General features: G+C 50.9%; 1 protein-coding gene across 2 annotated transcripts; it reads right to left on the reverse strand.

The window, feature by feature from the left end:
* Positions 1-5030: 5030 nt before the first annotated feature.
* ACP6 (acid phosphatase 6, lysophosphatidic) lies at positions 5031-12545 on the reverse strand (the record flags this gene model as incomplete). 2 transcript variants are annotated; one of them, XM_084273567.1, is made up of 10 exons in its annotated part: positions 5031-5207; positions 5528-5693; positions 5845-5940; positions 7242-7342; positions 8029-8161; positions 9711-9798; positions 10609-10688; positions 11337-11467; positions 11561-11689; positions 12354-12545. In XM_084273567.1, 10 exons carry the CDS (start codon positions 12543-12545, stop codon positions 5070-5072), a joined length of 1254 nt encoding a protein of 417 aa, XP_084129693.1. In that variant the 3' UTR covers positions 5031-5069. The 2 variants fall into 2 exon arrangements, with proteins under 2 accessions (XP_084129693.1, XP_084129692.1); XM_084273566.1 differs by having other exon boundaries at positions 11561-11692.
* Positions 12546-21376: the final 8831 nt, after the last annotated feature.

Here is a 21376-nt window from a genome sequence, read left to right on the forward strand (position 1 = left end):
GGCTATCAGTGTGAAACTTCGTGTGGAGTATCTTCTGTGTACTTGTGGGTGAGAGTCTTTTCCAGAGTCGACTGACCCTTTACAGGTGGAAAAAGAATTGCTGTCTGTGGCTGGCTCGCCAAAGTTTTGTTGCTGGTGTTAGAAAATGAGCGAAGCCATCCACCTTGAGAGGCGTGCAAGCCTCGGAGCCTTCTGTTGCCTGCTTCCAAACTCACCTTTGTGCTGTCATGCAAATTTACAATGATTTTGGGTGAGAATTACTCTTTTGACAAAGTGTAGGATGTATGTTGTGGTGCTTCCCTCTAACAAGACATGCAGCGTGCCTGAAGCACGGGCTTGTCAAGATTTTAGAGAGAGCTGACAGTGAGACACTAAGTGTTATTTCTGTGGAGCGGAATTACCTCTTCTTTAAATGGTTGCACAGCTCCCTTTTTAGGACCTGGCACAGGAATTGTCACAGAGTGCAACCTTTTAAAGTGTTGCCACTTCTGCCATGATTCCTGACTCTGATTTTACCATGTTGAACAAAGCAAAGTTCTTGATCGATGTAGAAATAACCTGGAGGGGTTTGTTTTTTGTTTGGTTGTTTTTGGTTTTGTTTTTTTTAAACAATCTTTTCTCAGTGCCTCCTGTGCCTGTTGAGGCTTTTTGAGTAGCAAAGGATTTGAGGTGAGTGCCACTTCTCTAGGAAAAAAAAAAATAGCACAGGGGCCTCCCTGTTTCAAAGCCACTCAGTGGTGAAAGGATACATTTCACAGAGAAGATGCTGGATAATTAAAGTTCCTTCTGGCTCCCTCTGACTTAAGATTCTGGCATCCAGTAATTTAACAAGATTTTTTTTCCTACAGAAGATTTGTAAGAAGTGGATTCTCCTGCATCCACGTAGGTGCACGTGGCCTCAGCAGCGTTGCCTGGTTTGCATCAGCTGATGGACCAGAGATGCTCTTGCCTGAGCTGGCTCTGGACGGGTAGATGTAGACTGAACTTCTTTGTTTTGCTCAGAGCCTACTTCTCCCAGTTTTGCTTCGCAAGTGAAAAAGCCTTGCCAGCCTTGCAAATTCACCTTGGGATCTGTAAGCCGGGCTCTGTTCTCTCCTGCTTATTTATAATCGATAGTAACTGTGACTCAGCTCTGGTAGTCATGGTGCAGTGGAAGACGGAAAGCGGGGTTGCTGTTTTTAGTTTTCTTCCCTTCCCCCTCTTTTTTTTAAACTTTCAAATCCTCCTCCTCCACCTTTGTTTGAAAGAATGAAATAGACTTTATTCATACATGCTTGGCTGCTCTTCCTCTCTAGTAACATGGGAGGAAACAGTCTGCTCTTCAAATTATCTCATCCCAGATGGCTGCGCAGCCGGAGTGCGGAGAGACTTAAAAGGTAAACCCAGCAGATGGTGAACTTCTGAAACGCAAAGTAATGCGCCTGCTAAATCAAAAGTTTAAAATATTTGAAATCTGTTTGTTTTAAAGTAGTAGGCTGTGGCAAATGGGTCATCTGTGAAGCCCCCTGCCAGGTTTATGCACCGTCCAAATAAACTCGAGCTTTGTTACCTGTGTTGTGGGCCAGCTAATCTACCACAGAACGTGGGAAGCAACAGCCAGCTGTACGAGCCCTGACCAGTCAGTGAGTCCTGACCTCCTGGCTGTACCTGCCAGGTAACATGTCAGGAGGGAGACCGGTGTGTGGAGAGTCAATCTGCCTCAGTCTTGGTTGGGATCTGAATGCTGGTGGCACTTCTGGTGCAGGTACCCATACCCTGACTTGGCGTAGGTGTGGGTGCCTGGCTCTTCATAGAATCATAGAATGGCATGGGTTGGAAGGGACCCCAAGGATCACAGAGTTCCAACCTCCCTGCCACAGACAGGGCCACCAACCTCCAGGCCTGGATCTACACAAGGTTGCCCAGGGCCCCATCCAACCTGGCCCTGAACACCTCTAGGGATGGGGCATCCACCACCTCTCTGGGCAGCCTGTTCCAGCACCTCACCACTCTCTCTGTAAAAAACTTCCCCCCAATATCTAATCTAAACCTTCCCTCCTCTAGCTTTAATCCATTCTCCCCTGTCCTGCCATTGTCTACCCTTTTAAACAGTTGAATCCCCTCCTGTTTATAAGCTCCCTTCAGGTACTGGAAGGCTGAGGGTAAGTGTGAATCCTTGACACTCTGCTTAAAAACTTGGGAGCGCGGCATCTGTTGTGCAAGTGTTGGGGCTGGTACAGGCACAGTGCACACACAGGGCTGAACTTTGCAGTGCTGACCACCTACTAGGCTGGCTTTGGTTCTGGTGTCAGAAAAAGCTGTGTTTCATTGGTGGTGCACTCAAGAGGTGAACGCTTTCTTCATAGAACCTTGGCAGGCTATTCCCTATTCTGATACTTCCCAAGGAGAAATGATCCATGCTTGATATAGGCCTCTATTTAGTAGAGCCCACTTTGCTGTATTGATTGGCAGTAAATCTTAACCTTAAAAAAGGTAAGTTGTCTTGAGTGTGTGTGTGCTGTGTCATCTTCCTGTCGAGGTAACCTCTAATGGAAGGATTTTTCAGTCTTTGGCCAGTGATGCTGTTTTGTCGGGGATACTGGAAAATCTAAAAAAGGATGTTTTACATGGAGGGAGGAGAAAACAAAGCCCTAAATTTGACATTTTTCCTGCTAATTACCTATTATGCTAACACTGCCTTAAATGAAACATCCTGAGGATAGGTTTGCAATGCAAAAATGGAAAAGGAAATAAAATAACCTTCTAGGTTTAAGTTGACCAAGCTGTGTTAACTGCATGGGACTGAACTAGCGAGGGAGGCAGGCAGACTTAGGTTAGCAGCTCCAGCCCACGTTTGAAGGGAACCTGAGGTTGAACACGTTAGCTGCTCATGTCAGCAGTTTTCATGTTAAACAGCTCAGGGTAAGAAAGTGTTTGGTTTCCTTGTCCCTTGGGATTTGTATCTTTCCTGTTCATGTAAATACACTGGTTCCTTGGGAAACCATTGATTTCTGGAAATTTTTATTCTGTATTCTCAGAAATGCCTCAGCTCCTCCATGCTGCGCTTGCAGTTCAGTGCTTCCTACTTACCTATGCCCTTTGGTCTTAGGACTCTTCCACTGTCCCACCAGTCCTCTTCTGAAGTGGTTATTGATGCTAATTGTGGTCAGAAGTAACTCCTGCTTCATACCGTGGGCCAGGACTGGCATGGAGCTGCTCATTGGAATGAGACCAACACGTGGCCCAACCACCACTTCTGCACTGAGGGGAGGGGTAAGGCTGGAGAAGGGTGCAGAGGGCACTTCAGAAACCCCCTAAGAGGCAATAATGAAATAGCATGTTCCTGGTGCAGGCTTCTTCCTAGCCACTGCCAAGAAGCTGGCCTCTTTTTTAAGGTCTTCTGCTCCTGCTGAAACACGTTAGCCTGCGTAGCACAATGGGATTAACAGTGTGAACGCAGTGCCCTTTATAACAGTGTGTGTACTAGGGCACTTTGTGCTGCTGAGCTCTGTGGGTCTGGACCATCATCTTGCCATTTTTAACCAGGTCAGTTTTGCTGGGAGATGCTCCTAGTTCTTGTTTAGGAGAAGGTATGTGACCTCCCGCTTTGTCTGCCAGCACGGCCAAAGCTCCCCATGCTGCTCCCCAGGAGCCCTTTTGCGAGCAGCCCCGTGCTTCACACATAACCTGCCATTGCACCCCCAGCATCTCCATCACCGTCCTCCCAGTGCTTCACACCTCAAGTAAGGGAGAGCCCAGCTCGAGCAGAACGTGCTGTTCTTAAGCAAGGGCAGGCCATTGATTTTAATACAATGGCACCGTGTTTTCAGGCTGTATAAAAACTTGGTGGAAAAAATAACAAATGTTTGGTTTGCTTTTTTTGACAGCTGCTAACAGCAGTGCCAGTGAGACCTCCAGCAATGTATTTAGTATTCAAATTGTTCTGTTCGCTGTGTGTGGTGTCAACATGTAATTGTGGTGGGGGCAGGCTAATGAAAGAGTAGAGGTAAACCCAGCCCACGCTTCTCGGGGAGAAGGTAGGGTAGTGCCTCCAGTCACAGATCTGCCAGTGTCTTACATTAGCACCTCTGCAGCCTGTTTCTGCTGAGAAGGGGGCAGAGCGGAACCAGAACTGCTGGGCCGTTTTAATAAGCAGTTCCCCCTAATTTACCCTTTACATATCCCAGAGAAAAGTAGGTCAGGATCCAAGTTTTATTCACTGGCTGAAAAATTGGGGGCGGGGAGGGGGGGTGGCAGCACAGTGATCTTGGAGGGAAGAGCATCATCGTCTTGGCCAGGAGTGCTTCTCTTGGCTATGTTGGTGTGTTCCCCTTTCGCCAAGCGCAGAATAGGCGCAACGCTGCCCAGAGCTGAAGGCTGTAGCTCCCTGGGCTGACTTGTCTGGAGCACAGTAAGCAGAGTTCACTGAGCGTGTGTTCTTGTTCTTGGCCCACCGTGGTGGTTTCGCATTGTTCGCAGCGGCAACTGCCGTAACTACAGGCGCGCGGGGAAGAGGTCCGAAGGCTTTCTGTCCCTTTGGAGAGGTGTTGAGCGCACGAAAACGCCCTCCAGAAGACGGGGTAGGTAAGTGCTGTGCAGTTGGGGAGGTTTGTCTGTCTGTGGAGCTGCCCTCCAGCGTGCCAAAAGATAAGGGAAAGGCACAGCAGCTTCTGCAGCTCGCTGCACATCAAAGCGATCGTTATGTCAAAACTCTCAAGGCCGGGAGCACAGAGCAAGCCGGGCTTCATCCCGCAGCCCCAGCCTATGAGGAACAGGGCTCTTTTCTCTCCTGTTCCTGCCTGAAGCAGCAGGGCAATTTAAACAGGGCTGTTCTCTCCCTTGCTGTTTTCTGCCTCTCTCTGCTTTTGTGTGGCCACCTCAGAAGTGAACTCGAGTCGCTCTGTTACCGTCTGCCTTCATCCTGCTGCTAACGGGAAGTGACACTGTGCCACCCTGTGTCTGGTAGGAAAAAGTCACCTCGTGTGGAGTATCTTTTGAATAGGGCAGGCTGGCAGGAATGTAAGGAAAGATAGTCAAAAGATTGTGGCAATAAACACATTTTCATTCAGGACAACTGATTTTTTTTTGTATCAGTCAGTTTGCTCATTCCCCTCCGTTTGGGAGCACAGGTTATTGTAGTCCTCTGGACCGACTGAGTACTGTGACACAACTTCTAGAAAGTCTTTGAGTGGGCAGAGTGCTGCTCTGCATCCTTTCACCACTTGCTCCTGCAAAGGCAAAGAGACAAAATGAGCTCACTCATTGCCAGAGCCTTTTTATGCCGATGCATTCTGGGGCAGGGAAATACACCAGTCCAGTCAAAGGTGCAGAGAGGCAGATGTTCAAATCTTTGCCTAAACTCATGCTACATCAGAGGCCAGCTTAACAGAACACATATCTTGGCTGCCATGGGTGTGTTGTAGGTGTTTTGCTCCAACATCTGGCTTGATGACATGCTTGCAACAAGGCTTGTTTCACAGCTTTACATGAATACATAGGAAAACCAAAACCCCAAGGTTTCTCATTAGGACTTCCCCTGGGATCTTACCTCTCCGTGGTAAGACACACGAACAAGCCACTCCTTGGACTGCCGGTGCTGATACAGCTCCAGGGTCACATCTGCAGCGTAAGGTGGCCACTTATGATCAAAGGTGCCCAAAGCCAACAGGAGAGGAATAAGGGTGACGTCATGAGAAGCGTAGAGAATGAGCTTTCTGGTGAAAAGAGAAGGAAAAAAACAACCAAGCCTAAAATATTAGCCGTGTTCCTTGGTGCTAAGCAAGACACTTGTCTTTCTGAACCTGCTTTTCACACTGACAGCAAGTCAGAATTTATAAGGAGTAGAGGAAGAGATCTGCCCTGTACCTGGCCTTTTCAGCTGGAGAGGAGGGATTGACTGCTTCTGTAATGTTCTTCTGCAAGGTATGCAACAGGAGACCAACACTCATCTGAAGAACTTCTCTGGAAAAGAAGCAGAAACACATCCAGTTTATAAACTTCCAAATATTTTTATGTGAACACCTGGGAACCTGTGTTTCTCTTAGCTGTGCTCAATACACGTTACAAATTCCTAAGACCTACGAAATGCAATTCCTATGGTTCCTTTTTATTTTGGCAGTTGCATCATCACCACAGCTATTCTAACATGATTGCAGATTGAGAGGGGAAAGATATTGACAAGCTGTCTCATGAGGCATGCTCCACATCAAGGAAAACCTAGAAACTCCTTGATGTTCTTTCTCTATGCTGTTTTGTCTCCCTGGTTGTGGTTTTTGGATGCTTGGCTTTCAGCTAGGGAAGATACCCGTAGTTGACCGCAAAACAGCAACTGAAGTGCTGGGGGTCTTTGGTGGGAAGGGGGAGGGTGGGATTGAAGAAGGTGTTGGCTGTATTTAAAAATTAGTTTTTATCCCTGTATTGAACAAAAGAGGAGATCTTCAGAGAACTCCTAGTGTGAAGAAACTCCATCTACCTAATGAATACATCAGTGGAATTAGAGGATGCGTGTGGCTCTGGCGCTCTGGGTGTTGTGGGAGTGTGTGTGAGGGGTATCAGTCTTTCAGTACCTGAGATCTCCCATACAAGTTAAAGAAAAGGCTGACTGCCTGAACAGAACAGGCTGTCCTGTACCAGTGCAGTATGGCAGCTATGGATGGATCTGGAAGGAAAACAGCTACTAGGCTAGCAACTCGGCCACCTTTACAGACAAGTTTGGAGGATGCAATTAACTGCCTGTGGCAGCAGATACTTTTGCAAGTAGTTATATGTGGGGAGAGCCTGGCATCACCTTTTCCACCAGCATCAACGCTTCCCAGCCCAGCTCTGCAGGTGCCATCCCTGGGACAAACTTCCCCAGCTGAAGTTCAGATGGTAGTCGTGTGTCTAGAAGGGCAGCCTCGGTGCTCAGGCTGGCAGCGTCTCCTTTCCTCTCCTCCTGCCTCCAACACAGGTTCCCTTACAGCAACTGAGGTGTTTGCTGCCTACCTCAGCGCCTTACTCCCGTTCCTCAGAGACTACTCTCACAGCACAAGATGTAAGGCAGCATCCTGGCACCCCCAGGCTGGGCTCTGTTTTCCTAGCTCGTGTTCCCAACTCAAGGCACTGGACTTCACGCTGAGATGGTCAAGGCACAAACCTCATGAGGGGCCAGCAGCAGATCAGAAGGGACTTTTGTCTGCTGCAGTAAGCTGGTATAGCTCAGCATACCCTAGGTATGCTTAAGAGGGACCCCTAAGGACGGAGGCACAGATACAGGCCATTACCTCGGACTGTCTTCCACAAAGAAAAGCACTGAGTCAACAGACCGACGCTCAACTGTCTGCTGGAAGTTCTTCAGCACAGGGCAGCTTGGCAAATTGTGCACCTGAAAGGAGAAGATGCAGCATTAGCAACAGGGTGTGCTCCTTTCTGGTGGACCCAGCCTGAAAACAGGTGGATGACTGCCCGCAGGAACCAGCCGCTCGTGCCACAGCATTTGCATTCTAGGACTGTCCTACGGCACTCCTGCGAGGAGTTCTGGGGGGGTTTAAACACATAGACTTGCTCTGTGTAGCAAAAGGATGGGTGCTTGTTCTAGAGGATGTGTTTGTGAAGGAGTGTAATGTCTCAAGTTGTTCAACCGACAGCCAGACCAATTAACCATCAGCTCCAGCAACAGAGCGCTGCTAAGGGGTAGTAAACATGCCCAGCTCCCTTCCATCCAGCCTGTGGGTAGTATGCTGACACCAGGATTCAGGTGACTCTGTAAGGTCCTGACTGCCAGAAAAGGGAAAGCACTTAGTAATGGGGTAAGCAAGGACCAGCTGCCCTCTGAGCTGTACTTCATTACACTTCAAAGAGACACTGGATTTCAAGGTGGGAACATAAATACTGGAGCCAAGTCTTTATCCATCCTTCAACAAGGCTGACTGTGCATCTTGCCTATTGAAAAGGCTGTGCTATTTCTACACACATTCTGGGCTGCACAGAAAGGTCTCAGTGGGTGTTGGTGCCCTGGGGTTTCCTGGGATGTTTCTTTCTGTGGCAGCGCAACAGAACCGCTCGGCTCACCTGCTCAGCAAGAATGTTATCAAGGAGGAGAAAAAAATCCACAGGCTTCTCACCATCAATACCCATCTTCTCCTTAATTGTTTTCAAGTCATCAGAGATACCTGGCTGTTGCAGAGCACTCTTGAATTTATGCCTGTCAGGGAATTAAGAAAACAGAACAAACAAAAAAACTTTTCACACATCAAGCTTTCTATCTTCTGGGGGTTTTTTTGTGAGCTGAGCCAAGCCCAGCCCAGCAGAGTGGTCTCACATCAGTGAGGGGTAGTGGAGAAGCACCACAGGGACACTGAGGGATTCCTGATGTTGGGAGATACATTGCAGGGCAGACAGATGCTGTGTCTAGATGTCAAGGACCAGAGCTTGTTCTCTGCTCTCACAGAGATGGGGAAAAACACATGAAGACTGAATGTGAACCCTTGGAAGTGGTTCCCATACGGAATGTCTGTGTATGAATTAACATACCTGGTCGTGCCGGAACCGCACAAGTCTGTGTCTTTGGGGAGCGGCCTTTGAACCCACAGTGGTGAGGTGTGGGAAAAGGGAAACTCCCAGACACTCACTGGTGGCTTCAGTCTACTTCTGGCTGTGTTAGAAGCCATTTGCTTCTATACACTGTTCTGAGTTTTATTTTAAAGAGTTTATTTATGAGCATATCCACACTGGCCATGTACTTCAAGCAAACTATGTTGCATAGGTTTTGTTTTCTCTGACCCTCATCTGTTGGAGAGGAGGTGGGAGAAGTTCAAGTTTGCTTTTTATTTTTTTTAGGAACAGCTCTGCCATTTGATTTCAATCAGAAACTACAGGCAGCCCACAAGCTGAGGCAATGCTTCTTACCGTGTCTTAAAAAAACCCACCTTTAAGTGGACACAAAACACGCTCAGTTGGTGGGCTGCAAGGGATGGAGCACGAGAGCTTGTAGGTTTACTCCTTTTTTTGGACAGCTAATATTAACAGAGGAGGCTGAACTATGGGCTGTCACCTCACCACTGTCCAGAGCAACCCTTTGCCTGCAGAATCAAGCATTGTTACAAGTGCATCCTGACAACTCTTGAATTTTGGACAAAAATATGCTAATGTGCAACCCAACTAGACTGTAACACCTTTGCCCCTCTTGTTCAGCTTCCACCCTCTACCCAATCTGGCACAGGCATCTGGAGTACCTGACTCTGCAAACACGAGTGTTCTTTCTCTGTAGGATGCTCCTTATTTTGCTTCATTAGTCTTTGTTAAATGTGTCGAGGCCGAGTAGATTTCAGTTTCCTCACAGTACAGATGTGACAGGGATGTTGTAATAACCCCCAAACCAGAAACTGAATAGGAAAAGGACGCCCAACATGTTCACACTTGAAAGGCTTGTTAAGGGATGTAGATGACATTAATTCTGCCCTGCAGCAACGCTGCAGAATAGCTGTACATCAGATCCTAATGAGTATTTGCTAGATGCAGACTAAATTAAATTGCTCTTTCAAAAAAAGTAGGGATTTTCTTTTCCTGGTGCCACTTGGTAAATGACTCAGCTCACCAAGTATTTTATAGATCTAGGTAACCATTCGCACAGAAAGAACAGTAAGTGGCAGGGGCAGAAATTGGGAAATGGGAAGAAAACGTGCTGGTTTAAATTACTGCTGCTGAAATGAAACAGCAGTGAAACCATACAGGGAGGTATGGCTGGCAATTACCTGCTCAAGCATTTCAGGCGCTGGCAGTTGTGGTAATTGGGGTAGAGGATTTCAGAGCTCGCTTCGTCAGTGACGATGACAACAGCTCCTGCGGAACGGGAAGGAAGCTTCTGTGATCACTAGTGCATCTGGGAGGCTTTAGCCTGCTTTAATCACTCCCACAGCCTTTGTGCTCAAGTCCGCGTTCGCCAACTAGCAATTCCCCCTGAGCCATCACCTGCAACACAAGCCCCTCTCTGCTTGCCTCTGTGCACACAGCATTTAATTCCCCAGGGATGCCTGCTGTGGACCTTGTGCAGCTTTTGGTTGCGTGTTCATTTTTTCCTAGTGTTTGTCTGTGACAAAAATCAATTTCTATGTCATGAGGCGTGAGGAGCCCCGGCAAGTCGCTACTGCTATTTGTCGCTGGCACCGAGTACAGAGGGAGCAGAAGCAAGAGCTGCAAGCCCAGAGCGTGTTTCTAGGAGGTGCAAGTGGCTGACTGCTGTAGGATACAGCTGGCAGCTCCTTCAGGTACCAAACTCATAAGGGGTCTCATGGCTGAGGTACGCGGGCTTCTCTGAGACGCTGTTCTCAGAGGCGCATCTCGCCAGCGCTGGGTGCGGAACTTTCTGCCCTCTCGATTCTGCAGTGGGTCAATGCTAACCTCCTTGGCAGGTCTGACACTGCAGCATTCATGGCAACAGATCCAAGCTGAGCAGCACCAGAACGCTACACAAAGAGAGGGTGACGAGTTGGTAAAGAACACGCAGAACCAGGAGGGTATAGGGAAGAGGGCCTGGGAGTGAAGGACTGGGGAAGAAGTAACAACCAAGAGCCAGAGAGAGTTGAAAGGCATGAGGTATTTCATCTAGGGAAGACTAAGGAAGGAAAGGTGTTGGTCAGAAGTCTCCCCAACCTTCTTTCTGCTGTTGGTACAGCCCAGCTAGCAGGCACCGTGTGGACTCCAGGTTCCGGAAAATATTAGTGGAACGGATACTGAAAGAGAGAAGGGAGTTCATGAGGCAGCGCTTTCTCCTTCACACAGACCCAGCTGCAGCTGGGGAGGACCTGCTGGAACTGAGGGTTCTGTTCTCGCTGGGGCTTTGGAAACCTGTGGTGGGATTAATTACTATAGCTATCTTAAAAAAAAGAAAGAGAGACCTGTATCAGAACTGCCCTTTAACCTTCCTTCAGAGACGTGGTGATAACGAGTTGGTACTTCTCTGGTGTGATATATTTTTATCTCATTCTAAACCAGCCCTTCCCAGGATTACTGATGTGAGCTGCAGGAGCACGCTCTGTGTCTTTAGCTATGTAACCTACAGTGAATTTAACTGTGCTCCTGAAATACCTGTTTCTCTTCACTCACTGTAAAGACACATAACACCCCTGTCACTGGCTAACTGTAGGGCGAGATGAGTCTGTCCCTGGTGTCCCCCTCGGGCTGACTGAGACACTGAATGCTCTGTGACATGAGTGACATGTAATACTGGGTTAAGGCTAAGCAAAGCTGAAGGTGTAAGGGCCAGCTGGGCTGTTACATGGCAGACACCTATGTGCTGGTCAGAAAGTTTCCCTAGCACTGGGCTACTCCTTAGGAGGGAGAAAGCAAAGGAAGGTCGGAAAGCGAAAGGAAGGACTCACAAGACCTCAGCAGGCTTAAATGTTGGTGAGAGAAAGTTTGCTTCTTCCACATAGCTTCTCCTCAGCCTTTCCCCCAGGGCGTACATCTGCTCCATCCCTACCGTTGTCAGCTGTCCTGCAATGGCACCGCCCTACGTGCGAAGAAAAGGGAGGGTCTCCAGGGGAACGTGGAAATAAAGGAGTTGACAGAGGGAACGTGAAACCAGCGTGCAAGGCAGCCTCACCTTGAAGGTGGTCTTCTGGTACTGCTTCTCGTAGGGTGAGGGAGGTCGCGGCCCTCCCTTTAGGTCCGTCACCACGTAATCGAGCTTAGTCCGGGCAGGTACATCCAAAAGGGCGGGATGCCATTCCACCTGCTTAAAAGCGAACAACCCGCGCCTGAGTGGAAGGCCAGCCCTTCCAGGAGGGGTGCTCGCTGGGTGGGTGGTCACGGTGCGCGGCCGTGACAGTGACACGGCGCGGGCCCGCACAACCGCACACGGCGGCGCCGCGTCTCCGAGTCGCGGGTCCGGCGTAGGTCGCGCACAGGCGGAAGGGAGCCGCGGGAAATCGCTACCGCTGCCCTTTCCCGCGCACCGAAAGGCTGCCCTAGCCAAGCCGCCCTAAGCCAGGTCTGCCAGCTCGCTGCCGAGCGCCTGCTGGAACACGCTGCGGGGCCGGGCCGGGCGTTGCGGAGCCGCGTCCCTGGGAGCAGCGGGAACTCGGGTCCTCGCCGCTGCCAGCGACAGCAGCCCCCGGGCTGCCCGGCCCTGGGGGCTCCCCGCAGCCCCGGCGGACCTTGTTCCCTCTGCCGCCGCCTGTCCCGCTAACAGGCACCGCGCTACCCCCGTCCCGTTCCCCCCAGATTTACTCTCGGTAGCGCCTCGGGAAGGGGAAGAGCCCGATCAGCTGGCGGACGCCAGGCAGCAGCTCAGCAGCGGGCACCCCGGGACCGGGGAGGGGGGAAGGTGTGTGGGGGGCAGCCCTGTCCGCACGGGCAGCCCCGGCCGCCCAGCCCCGCGCCCGTCCCGAACTCACCGGCTGTGCCCCCGGGAGGGGTCGCAGCGGGGTGCGCGCCCCGTGCCGGAAGACCACCTGCACCAGCTTCAACTCCAGGTCCCGCCGCTCCCCGCCGTCACCGTCGTCGCGGGCGGCGGCCGCCGCTGCTCGCCGCCGCTGCGCCCACAGGGCCAGGCCGCCCAGGACGCCCAAGCGGGTACCCCAGCCCATGGTGGCGGCGGCGATGGCACAGCCGGCACCCGGCAGCACCGCCGCGGTGACCGATGGGAAGCGGAGTCCCCACTCGAGCGCCGATTAGGAGCGGGGCGCGGGCGGCGGACTACAGCTCCCAGAGGGCACCGCGCCGGAGGGGCGGGCTTGCCGGGGAAGCCGCCGCGCGCAGGCGCAGAGGGCTGGGCGTGGCCCGGGGGCGTTCCTGCCCCGCCCCGGGCGGGGCAGGTGGCGCCGCGCCCCCACCCCGGGGCCGCCGGGTCTCGTTGCCGCCTTCTCAGCGGGGGCAGCGCGGCGGCTGCCCCGCGGCCTCCTCCTGCCCGCTGCTGGTTTCAATCTCCTGCCTTTCTCGGTGTTGCTGCCCCGCGGGAAGGGGACGGAGGGGCTCCGCTTGCGGGCGGGCTCCCCGGGTGCGGGTGTTGTGGCTTCCCGGGGCGCAGGAGTCCTTCTGGCGCCGCGTTTCCTTCCATCGTCTCCCTCCGGGGGCGCGTTGGGCGCCGCGTTGAGGTGGAAGGACCCGGCGCTTCTCCGCGCGTTGGGTTGAGTAGGGAGGGGAGAGGCGGAGGGGCCCCCGCGCCCTCCTGCCGGCTGCCCTTGGGTAGCGGGGAAACCCCGGGTCCCATTCGCCCTGTGTGAGCAGCAGGGACGTTTCCTTCCCGTTCTAATGGCAGTGACCTTCCTGGGAGAGAACTGCCTCTTTTTGTCCCTCGTAGCCCTTTTGCCGTCTCTCTCGGCTTGCTTTGGTGCTTCGTTACTGACACTTGCAGTGCTGGCGTGATAAAACACGCTTTGGGTGCAGGCAGTGAGGGAGGGGAGCCACCCATGCACCCCTCTAGCAATAGGGAAACTCTGTAGCAACCAACCACCTTTCATTTGGTACCCGGCAAGGAAATCCATCTGGTGCGGGCAGTGCCATGAGCTGTGCAAGGAGCTTAAACCCACAGCCCTAAAACGTTACCTGGGGAAGCTGCCTGGCTAGTGTTTGCGTACCTTATTCAGCCAGCAGAAGCCGATCGAGCAGGTGGAAGGATCAATCAGTCTATTTTAGTTTTTTCTAAGGAATAAAGATGGTCTTTCAAAGGCTGAGTGGTGGTAGGGAAGCTGTGCCAGAGCCACTGTGAAGCCAGTGTCTGGAGGTGATGCTGCATGCCTTGTTTCTTCGAGTTGTTGCATCTCCCTTCCTGGCAGTGGTGTGGAGGACCAGTCAATCTTTACCAAGTGACTCTTAAGTGTTGCTTTAAAGTCTGTTGAGCATAGCAGCTGGTAACTTTGATATACCTGAAAGCTAGAGAGCTGTGCGTTTTGAAAGCTGTTCTTGGACATGATAAAGCATTTTGCAGGTTCCTGGGTCTTTGGTCCCTGTGAACCTTCTTGTTGAAGGTTTGGTGGTGAAATCACTGTTGCATAAGTAGTGTTTTTATTGGTCAATAAGCAGTTTGCTCGTTCCTTAGATGACATCCACCTGACTTAGTTACTGATTCCTGTGTTCCCCCTTTGCCTGCCATCCTGCCTCCTTACATATGCTGTAGGCCCTGGTATTAATTTTCTTGTAGACTTGGGTCTCTACCCAGGACCTCTTTTATCCTCTTCCTTTCTCCACAGTTAATGCTGATGGCTCTTGGTGCCCTCCTTTCCCTGTTTACCCTCTCCTCTGTCCCGCCCCTGTTTCTCTTTATTCTTTCAGGGTGCTAATGTTTTAAAACTCTCCAGGGAGATTGGGGAAAGTTTTACAGAAATTTGGCACGTTGTTGGAAGCTATCAGTTATCTTACTGTCTGCAAAGATCTGTTCTTAAATTGCTGACTAGGATGCACCTCTCACTCTTTCTGACTTTTCCTGTTTGGAAGCGGGTACTGTCTGTTTGGAGCTGGAACATTCCCTGAAACTCTGGTACTGGTGGGAAGTGGTCTTTCAGAATGCACTTCTGGGAAGTGTCTTGCCTCTGTTTCCAAGATTTCAAAGTTCTGCTTGGTCTGAAGTTTTCCTGCCTGGACTCTGAGCTTCCTGGTATCAGAATGCTCCCTGCTGCTTCTCCTTTGGCCTGTTGCCGGTGGCACGCCCTGGGAGACAGAGGGTGAATGGTCAGAAAGCCACACCTGACGCTTAACCCTAGGGCTGGCAGCATGGCTGCTGGACTGGCACCAGCAGCCCTCTGTGCCTCCTTCTCCTGGCCCCATTGGAGTCAAAAGCAGTGTGTGCGCTGTGCTGCCTGGGGTCAGCTGGGACAGGGAGGAAGAGGAGGGACAGTATCCCTGTCCCCTGTGTACCTTCCTATCCTATCTACCTCTCCCTGGCTCCCAGCTGTCCTGCTTTCTATTTTTACCACTGCAGGCAATTAAAGAAATCCTGGGAAGAGAGACGAGGTTGTTTCCCATGAGGTCGCCCTGAAAAAAAGAGGAGCCCTGTGCAGATACATGTGGCCTGAGTGCTGGGCTGGTGTCAGGCTGGGAGATGGAGCTCAGCACAGGCTGGATGAGCGTGCACGTAAAGCTCCTCTTGGTGGACCGGGGATCTCTTGCTCCTGGGGGGCCCACAGGAAGCTCACCTGAGTGACTTTAAAGGCGAGCATCCCCAAACTGTTCTGGAGTACAAATACCCTGTAACAGATTGAAATCGGTGGCAGAGACAACTGAGTAATATGCTTCACGTTGGGAGAGAGACTTGGGCATGGAAACCAAGTCCCTTGAGTGTCCATTCTGAGGATGCTTTTATCAGCCTCTTAGGAGCAGTACCCAGTGTTGGTTCAGGTAGAGCCCATGGCACCTCTGGTTGGAGGGGCAGTGGCAGGGGGCACTGGAGGGCTCGCTGGGGAGCAGTGCGATGGTGAAGGAGCAACAAGAGACAGAGGATGGGGACCTGCACAAAGGCCAGGGAGGAGATGCTGCAGGTGGTGAGACATTTGCACAGCCACCAGGACGTGTGGGTTGGGGGTGGGGTAGTTTGGTGATCTCCTCACGTCTCTCAAAGCAGTGCTGTTCCAAAAGGGTTTTTTTGAGCTGAGCATGTGAAACAGAGAGGCACGACCAGAGCAGAGAGAGAAAGAAAAAATATTTCAGAAGCCAAGAAAATAACAAATGGAGAAATCAAGCCTGAGTCTGGTGTTGTGGGAGGGTGAGAGGAGCAAGAACGCTGAGGGGGGAGGCAAGAGGAAAATGTTATTAAGGAGGGAGAAGTGATGTGATGTAAATGAGCACAGAGGTGGAGCGAGCAAAGAGGCTTGCAGTGAATTTATTCTCATTTCCATTCAAATGTTACCCTGGAAGAAAACCCCGGTTCCTGTGAAGTTGTGAAGACTGGGACTGCAGGGTCCCTCCCGGGGGGACTCGGCTGCTGCCAAGCAGCATTACTGTCGAGATGTATTTTGGAATATACCACGCCACAGCAGGTGCCTGCAATTAGAGGAGAGCTCTCCAAAATAGCAGGCGGCTGTCAATTTTTTTTAGCAAATGGTGTTGCCCTTTTTTTTTTTTTCCTTTCCCCCCCTTTGTCCAACTGTGTAAAAATTTATTCTGAGATGCGTCATCTTTACAGAAGCATTTTCAAAGGGCCTGTTATTTTTGCCCTTCTGTCGTTTTTTGTGACCAGACAAGGAGCAGGAGGCTATTCCAGAGGCCGCTGTGGGTGAGCTTTGTTTCACTGGGGGAGGTTAATGAGCTCTAACGAGCGAGCGGGTTTCAGGAAACCTCCCTTTCTGAAAGAGTGCAGATTTCCCCCTGAACTGGAATTTAACCAAATTGCAATGATCACCCTCTTGGCTATCGATTGCCTTTTTATAGGGCTTCACAAATGTGTTGCCCACCCCTCAGAAGGGTCCTATATGACACGTTTGCATTGACATCCCTATTTTCTTGAAGAGGAAACTGAGTCATAGCAAGTGCCATAGCTCAGTCAAGCCATGCAGCTGCCCAGCCAGGCTGGGGCATTGATAAGGTACGAGACCAGCTATTTTGATGAGGTTTTTGTTCCATGAAATGGATTGAAGTTAGACAGTGTTTTAAAAAATCCCCAGCAAAGAAACAATTTTGCATTATGGGTTCTGGTGTTCTGTTGTTTCTTAAATTGGGTAAATGCCTTCTCCCTGAGTGAAGGGCTGTGGCTGTTGTGGTGTAAACTGGGGGTTTACCGCAGGACATCTGCACAGCAGAGATGCAAAGAGAATTTGGACACCCTTTGGGTAGGTGTGGTTTTTTCCCCCCTGAGTGGTAGGGGTCAGAAAGTAGACTGCCATTGCCCTGGTGTCTTTTTGTTTCCTTCCAAAGTGCTTTTTGCTCAGTAAGGCGAGTGGGCTGGAAAGGTTCTCCTGCAGCTCTATGCAATGTGGGCTGCAGCTATACTGGGACCCAGGCAGTGATGCTGGTGGATGGTGGCAGAAGCGGACTGGTGTGACTGCCCAAAGCGAGCCTTGAGCCACTCATGCCAACTGTGACATCTCCCTGTCCCAGTCTTGTGGGGTGTGTTCCTGTTGTGGGGAAGTTCTGTGAATGTCCTGGTTCTGGCCAACCTCCCCAGGCAGCTGTTACAGGTGAGTTGAGTTAGCCTGGGCTGTTCTCCACACCACCTGGCATCACTCCCCCATAAAAGGGGCTGGTCGGGCAGGGGTGCACCTGGGTGCCCCGGGGGCAGTGTGGCTGGGGTGTTGGCTTGGTCCTTACATGGTGCAGCACTCTGTAATCATCAAGTTGGTAAGGTACTCTGTGGTATCACTGGGTGTGAGTGTAATTGGCTGTTTTTGTTCTACTTTCACGGTGCTTTTGTCAGTAACTGTCCTTATCCCAACCCAGGAGGCTCTGTCTGTTTCTCCTCTGGGAGTGAGTGAGCCGCTGCCTGGTGCAGCCTGGAGCACATGGAATGTGTCTTACTGGGTAGGTACTTTGCTCACCAGAGCCCCTTCTGGGCGGAGTATCTGCTACTCTGCTCTGGCACAAAGTATTTTCCTGCCCTCTCGCATACCTCCTTGACCCCAAAGTGTTCCTGTGACTGGCCCTCTGTGCACGCAGCTCAAGTGCTGCTTCCTGCTCTGGTCTCTTGAAGTGACTGCGGCTACTGACAGTCTGCAGTGCTGTAACCGGCAGGTCTCTGCTCTGGTACCAACGTGAGAACACAGGCAGTGTCCGTGGTCAGAGTCACGGGCTGCCTTATCCCCCAGCCAAAAGAAGCATCACCATTAACTGTAGTTCTGGTGATGATGTCCCTCTGTCCCGCGAGGACTGGCACCCGCAGCAGCTGTTGTAAGCTCGCCAGCCTGGGCAGGTGAGCTGTATCGTGCCTGCAAAGAGCAGAAATGTATTTATAGATCCTTCAGGCGTGCTGCATTGCTTCCTGCAGAGCTGCCCTGCTCTTGTCTGCTCCCCTCTGTCGTCGTGGCCCTTGCAGCCAGACATTTTGTTGAGCAAGGCACCTGGGTAGGTGGAAGAAGTGTTTCCACTCCTGATTTCTGTGATCCTTTGGGGTGGAATCAGCAAAAAAATAAACTCCTAAATGCTACCATGGATTAGTAGCCACAGTACTAATCCATTCCCACAAGGGACCATTCATGGTGTAGTGTACAGATTCATGCCTCACACCTCTTTTTCTGCATGCTTTCATGTCAGCTCTTCCCTGTCTGCGCTTTGGTCAGGGGTGAAACGGTGTGTGTAGGTACCTGCAGGTCATTGTGTTATTTCTGAGTTCTTGCAGGTTATGTGGGGGACAGTCCTGGAAGCCAGAGTCGTGGTGTGTAGGGTTGGTATCATGAGGACATTTTCAGAGACTTCCTCTGTGGATTTTAGAAGCAGGGTGTCATGCAGTCAGTTGTTTTGTGTCCCTTTTGCCTGTGACCACACAATTTTTCTCCTCTCTCTTCCTTTTAAATTACAGGCTTGGGCGTTTGGTTGTTGTCGGTGTGGCGTCAGGAGAGCTGGAAGCCGGCTGCGTGCTGGGCGACGTACCGACTGTGCGAAGGTTCATCCCCTGCCCTGTAACCTAGAGCAGAAGATGCGCTCCCTGCCTTCTGTCTTTCTTTTGTTCAGACTTTGTCATCCTAAACTGGATAATGCCTACAGCCATCTGCTGCATGTGGTAGTCTGCAGCATCATGCCGACTCAATTACGTGCCTCTCTGGGGTAACAGCAGGCCAGTTTTCTCTTCAACTTTGAAAGCATTTTTTCCCATGCAAATGAAGGCTGGGATGAGTAGGAGCCTCTGGATGAGCTGCTCCCAGCCACATCAGCAGGGTCTCTCTGTGTTGGTGTGGTGGAGCTGTGTGGGTGCGGTGGGAGAGCGGCCAGTCTTTCACCGCAGCTGAGGTGCTGCATCCTGGGAGCTCAGCATTCTGACACAGTGGCAGATGTGCTCCCCCGTGGCAGCATCTGACCATGTGGAACTTTTAACCTGTACCACCTGGCTCTGGTCTCTTGAAGTGACTACGGCTACTGACAGTCTCTGGTGCTGTAAGCGACAGGTCTCCGCTCTTGTAGCGACGTAAGAACACAGGCAGAGTCTGGTCAGAGTCACGGGCTGCCTCACCCCATGGCCATTTGCTTTTAGTGAACGTGTGTTACACCAAGTGGCTTGGGAGGGTGTAAAATTGAAGGAGGAGGTACAGGTGTGAATGACTCCGGCTTTTCTCTCAGTGCCCAGGGGAGAAGGGCTGCAAAGAGATCACAATGAGCTGGGGTCTTAGCAGAGGTGTTCCACTAAGTTTTCCTACTCATACAGAAGTGACCAAGCAGGAGGATATCCCTGGTGAGGCCGTGCCACGAGTACTGTGTGCAGTTTTGGGTGCCACAGTATAGGAAGGACATTGAGGTGCTGGGGAGAGTGCAGAGAAGGGCACCTAGGCTAGTTAGGGGTCTGGAGAACAGGTCTTATGAGGAGAGGCTCAGGGAGCTGAGGCTGTTCAGCCTGGAGGAGAGGAGGCTGAGGGGAGATCTCATCGCTCTCTACAGCTACCTGAAAGGAGGAGGTAGTGAGGCGAGAGTTGGCCTCTTCTCCCTAACAATTAGTGACAGGACAAGAGGGAGTGGGTTCAAGTTGTGCCAAGGGAGGTTCAGATTGGATGAGAGGAAATATTTCTTCACCAAAAGAGCAGTGAGGCATTGGAACAGGCTGCCTGGAGAGGGGGTGGAATCACTGTCCCTGGAGCCGTTCAAAACTGGGTAGATGTGGCATTTTGGGAGATGGTTTAGATGTTATGGTGGTGTAGCATGACAATTGGACTTGATGATCTTGAAGGTCTTTTCCAACCATGACAAGTCTATAATTTGTGTGGGGGGTATAATCTGTGGTCTCAACCTTGTTCCTAGTATGGGCAGGGGAGATGTAACTGGGACCTGGGGTAAAATGTTATCCTTTTATTTTGCTGCAAGGTTAGGATAAATTTTGAGACTCTGAGGTTGCTTCCAGTTTTCTTCTTTTTGCATTCCCTGTGAGTGGTGGAGCTGCTGGGTTTCAACATGCAGTCATCTGGGCTGACCATAGTGCCCCGGTCCTTCTTCCCCTTCAGCATACCCTCCTCTTCGTTATGTGAGGGTAGGGGTCAGATGAAGTGGTGGGGAGCTGGAAGAGAGGACATAAACCTCATCCTGGGGACCTGTGCTATTTACATTCAAGACATTTCTGGCCCCACCAGCTGTTCCATGTGTGTTATTTTCAGAAGGGCAGTAATCCGCGGGAGGTCAGGAGGGTGGAATTGCGTGAATACATCGGGTGAAGGAGATCAAAACGCTTGGAAGTCCTCAGGCCTTGTCATGACAGAGAGTCAGGATCCCAGATGACTATGGCTTGCAGACTGGGACAACTCAAGGAGAGCTCTGAATGTGCAGGAAAAAGGCTGCTTAGCTGGATGTTTATTGGCTGTTTTTTCAAGAGTCATCTGTGTTTACACTGCTGGCAGGACCACCTGTTCTTTTTTGAACAATAATGTATATAAATGTGTGTGTGGTTATTGCTGCATTTCTGCATTTATTTTTAGCCCTTTCTAAAAACCCCCCGACAGGTTTGAAAGATGCTGTGGATTGAGAGTGGTGCCTGGCGGCATTGCTCACATTGACGGTTGTCAGAATTTCCATGATAAATCTCTGCTTTGAAAGGCTTATAACTCATCCTTCTATTCTTGGTCCTGCAGCTCTCATATTTTGGGAAGAAAAAAAAACAACCCCAAAACCCAACAAACCCCAACCAAAAGACCCCAACCCTTTTAAAAAAACCACGGTGTTTTTTTCCTCACAGGTTTGTGAGGATCGGTTTTGTTGGCCTAAACCAGAGCTTTTTCAAAGCAGATGGTGAGTTGTGTGGCTTTATTTTTCAGTGCCTAATTACAGCCATGAGTCAGGTCTCTTCGATAGGTTTTGTACGGTCAAACAGGAAAAGAGTTTTGCACATCAGGCTGACACGGGCACCGGATGGTGTAAATCCGTAGGGAGCCACCACCAGCTCTGAGAAGGCACAAAACCAGCTGAATTATGGCAGAGGCCGGGCAGTCTCCAGATCTGGTGTGATACCAGCAGTGGGATTCTAGGGCTCCTCCTATCACGAAGTAGCAGAGCGATGAGACGTACCCTGTGTGCTTGTTGGGTTGGGTTTTTTTACATTTGCAAAGGGCACGTGTGTTGTGTTATGTGCCGTCAGCAGGAGAAACCCAGTGCAAATCAGCAGCTGATAGTTTTAATGAAGAAATACATGTTATCCCGTATTAACTTTATGCTTACAGAAAGGGTTGATGAGGTACGTAGGGATATGGTTTAGCCTAGGATGGGAACGGTTGGACTTTGATGATCTTACAGGTCTTTTCCAGCCTTGTGATTCTGGTTCGTGCGTCCATAGTGACTTCCACCCATGCAGTGCAAACCAGCT

This window comes from Gallinula chloropus (assembly GCF_964237585.1).
Source record: "Gallinula chloropus genome assembly, chromosome: 1".
In the NCBI taxonomy this organism is placed as follows: domain Eukaryota; kingdom Metazoa; phylum Chordata; class Aves; order Gruiformes; family Rallidae; genus Gallinula; species Gallinula chloropus.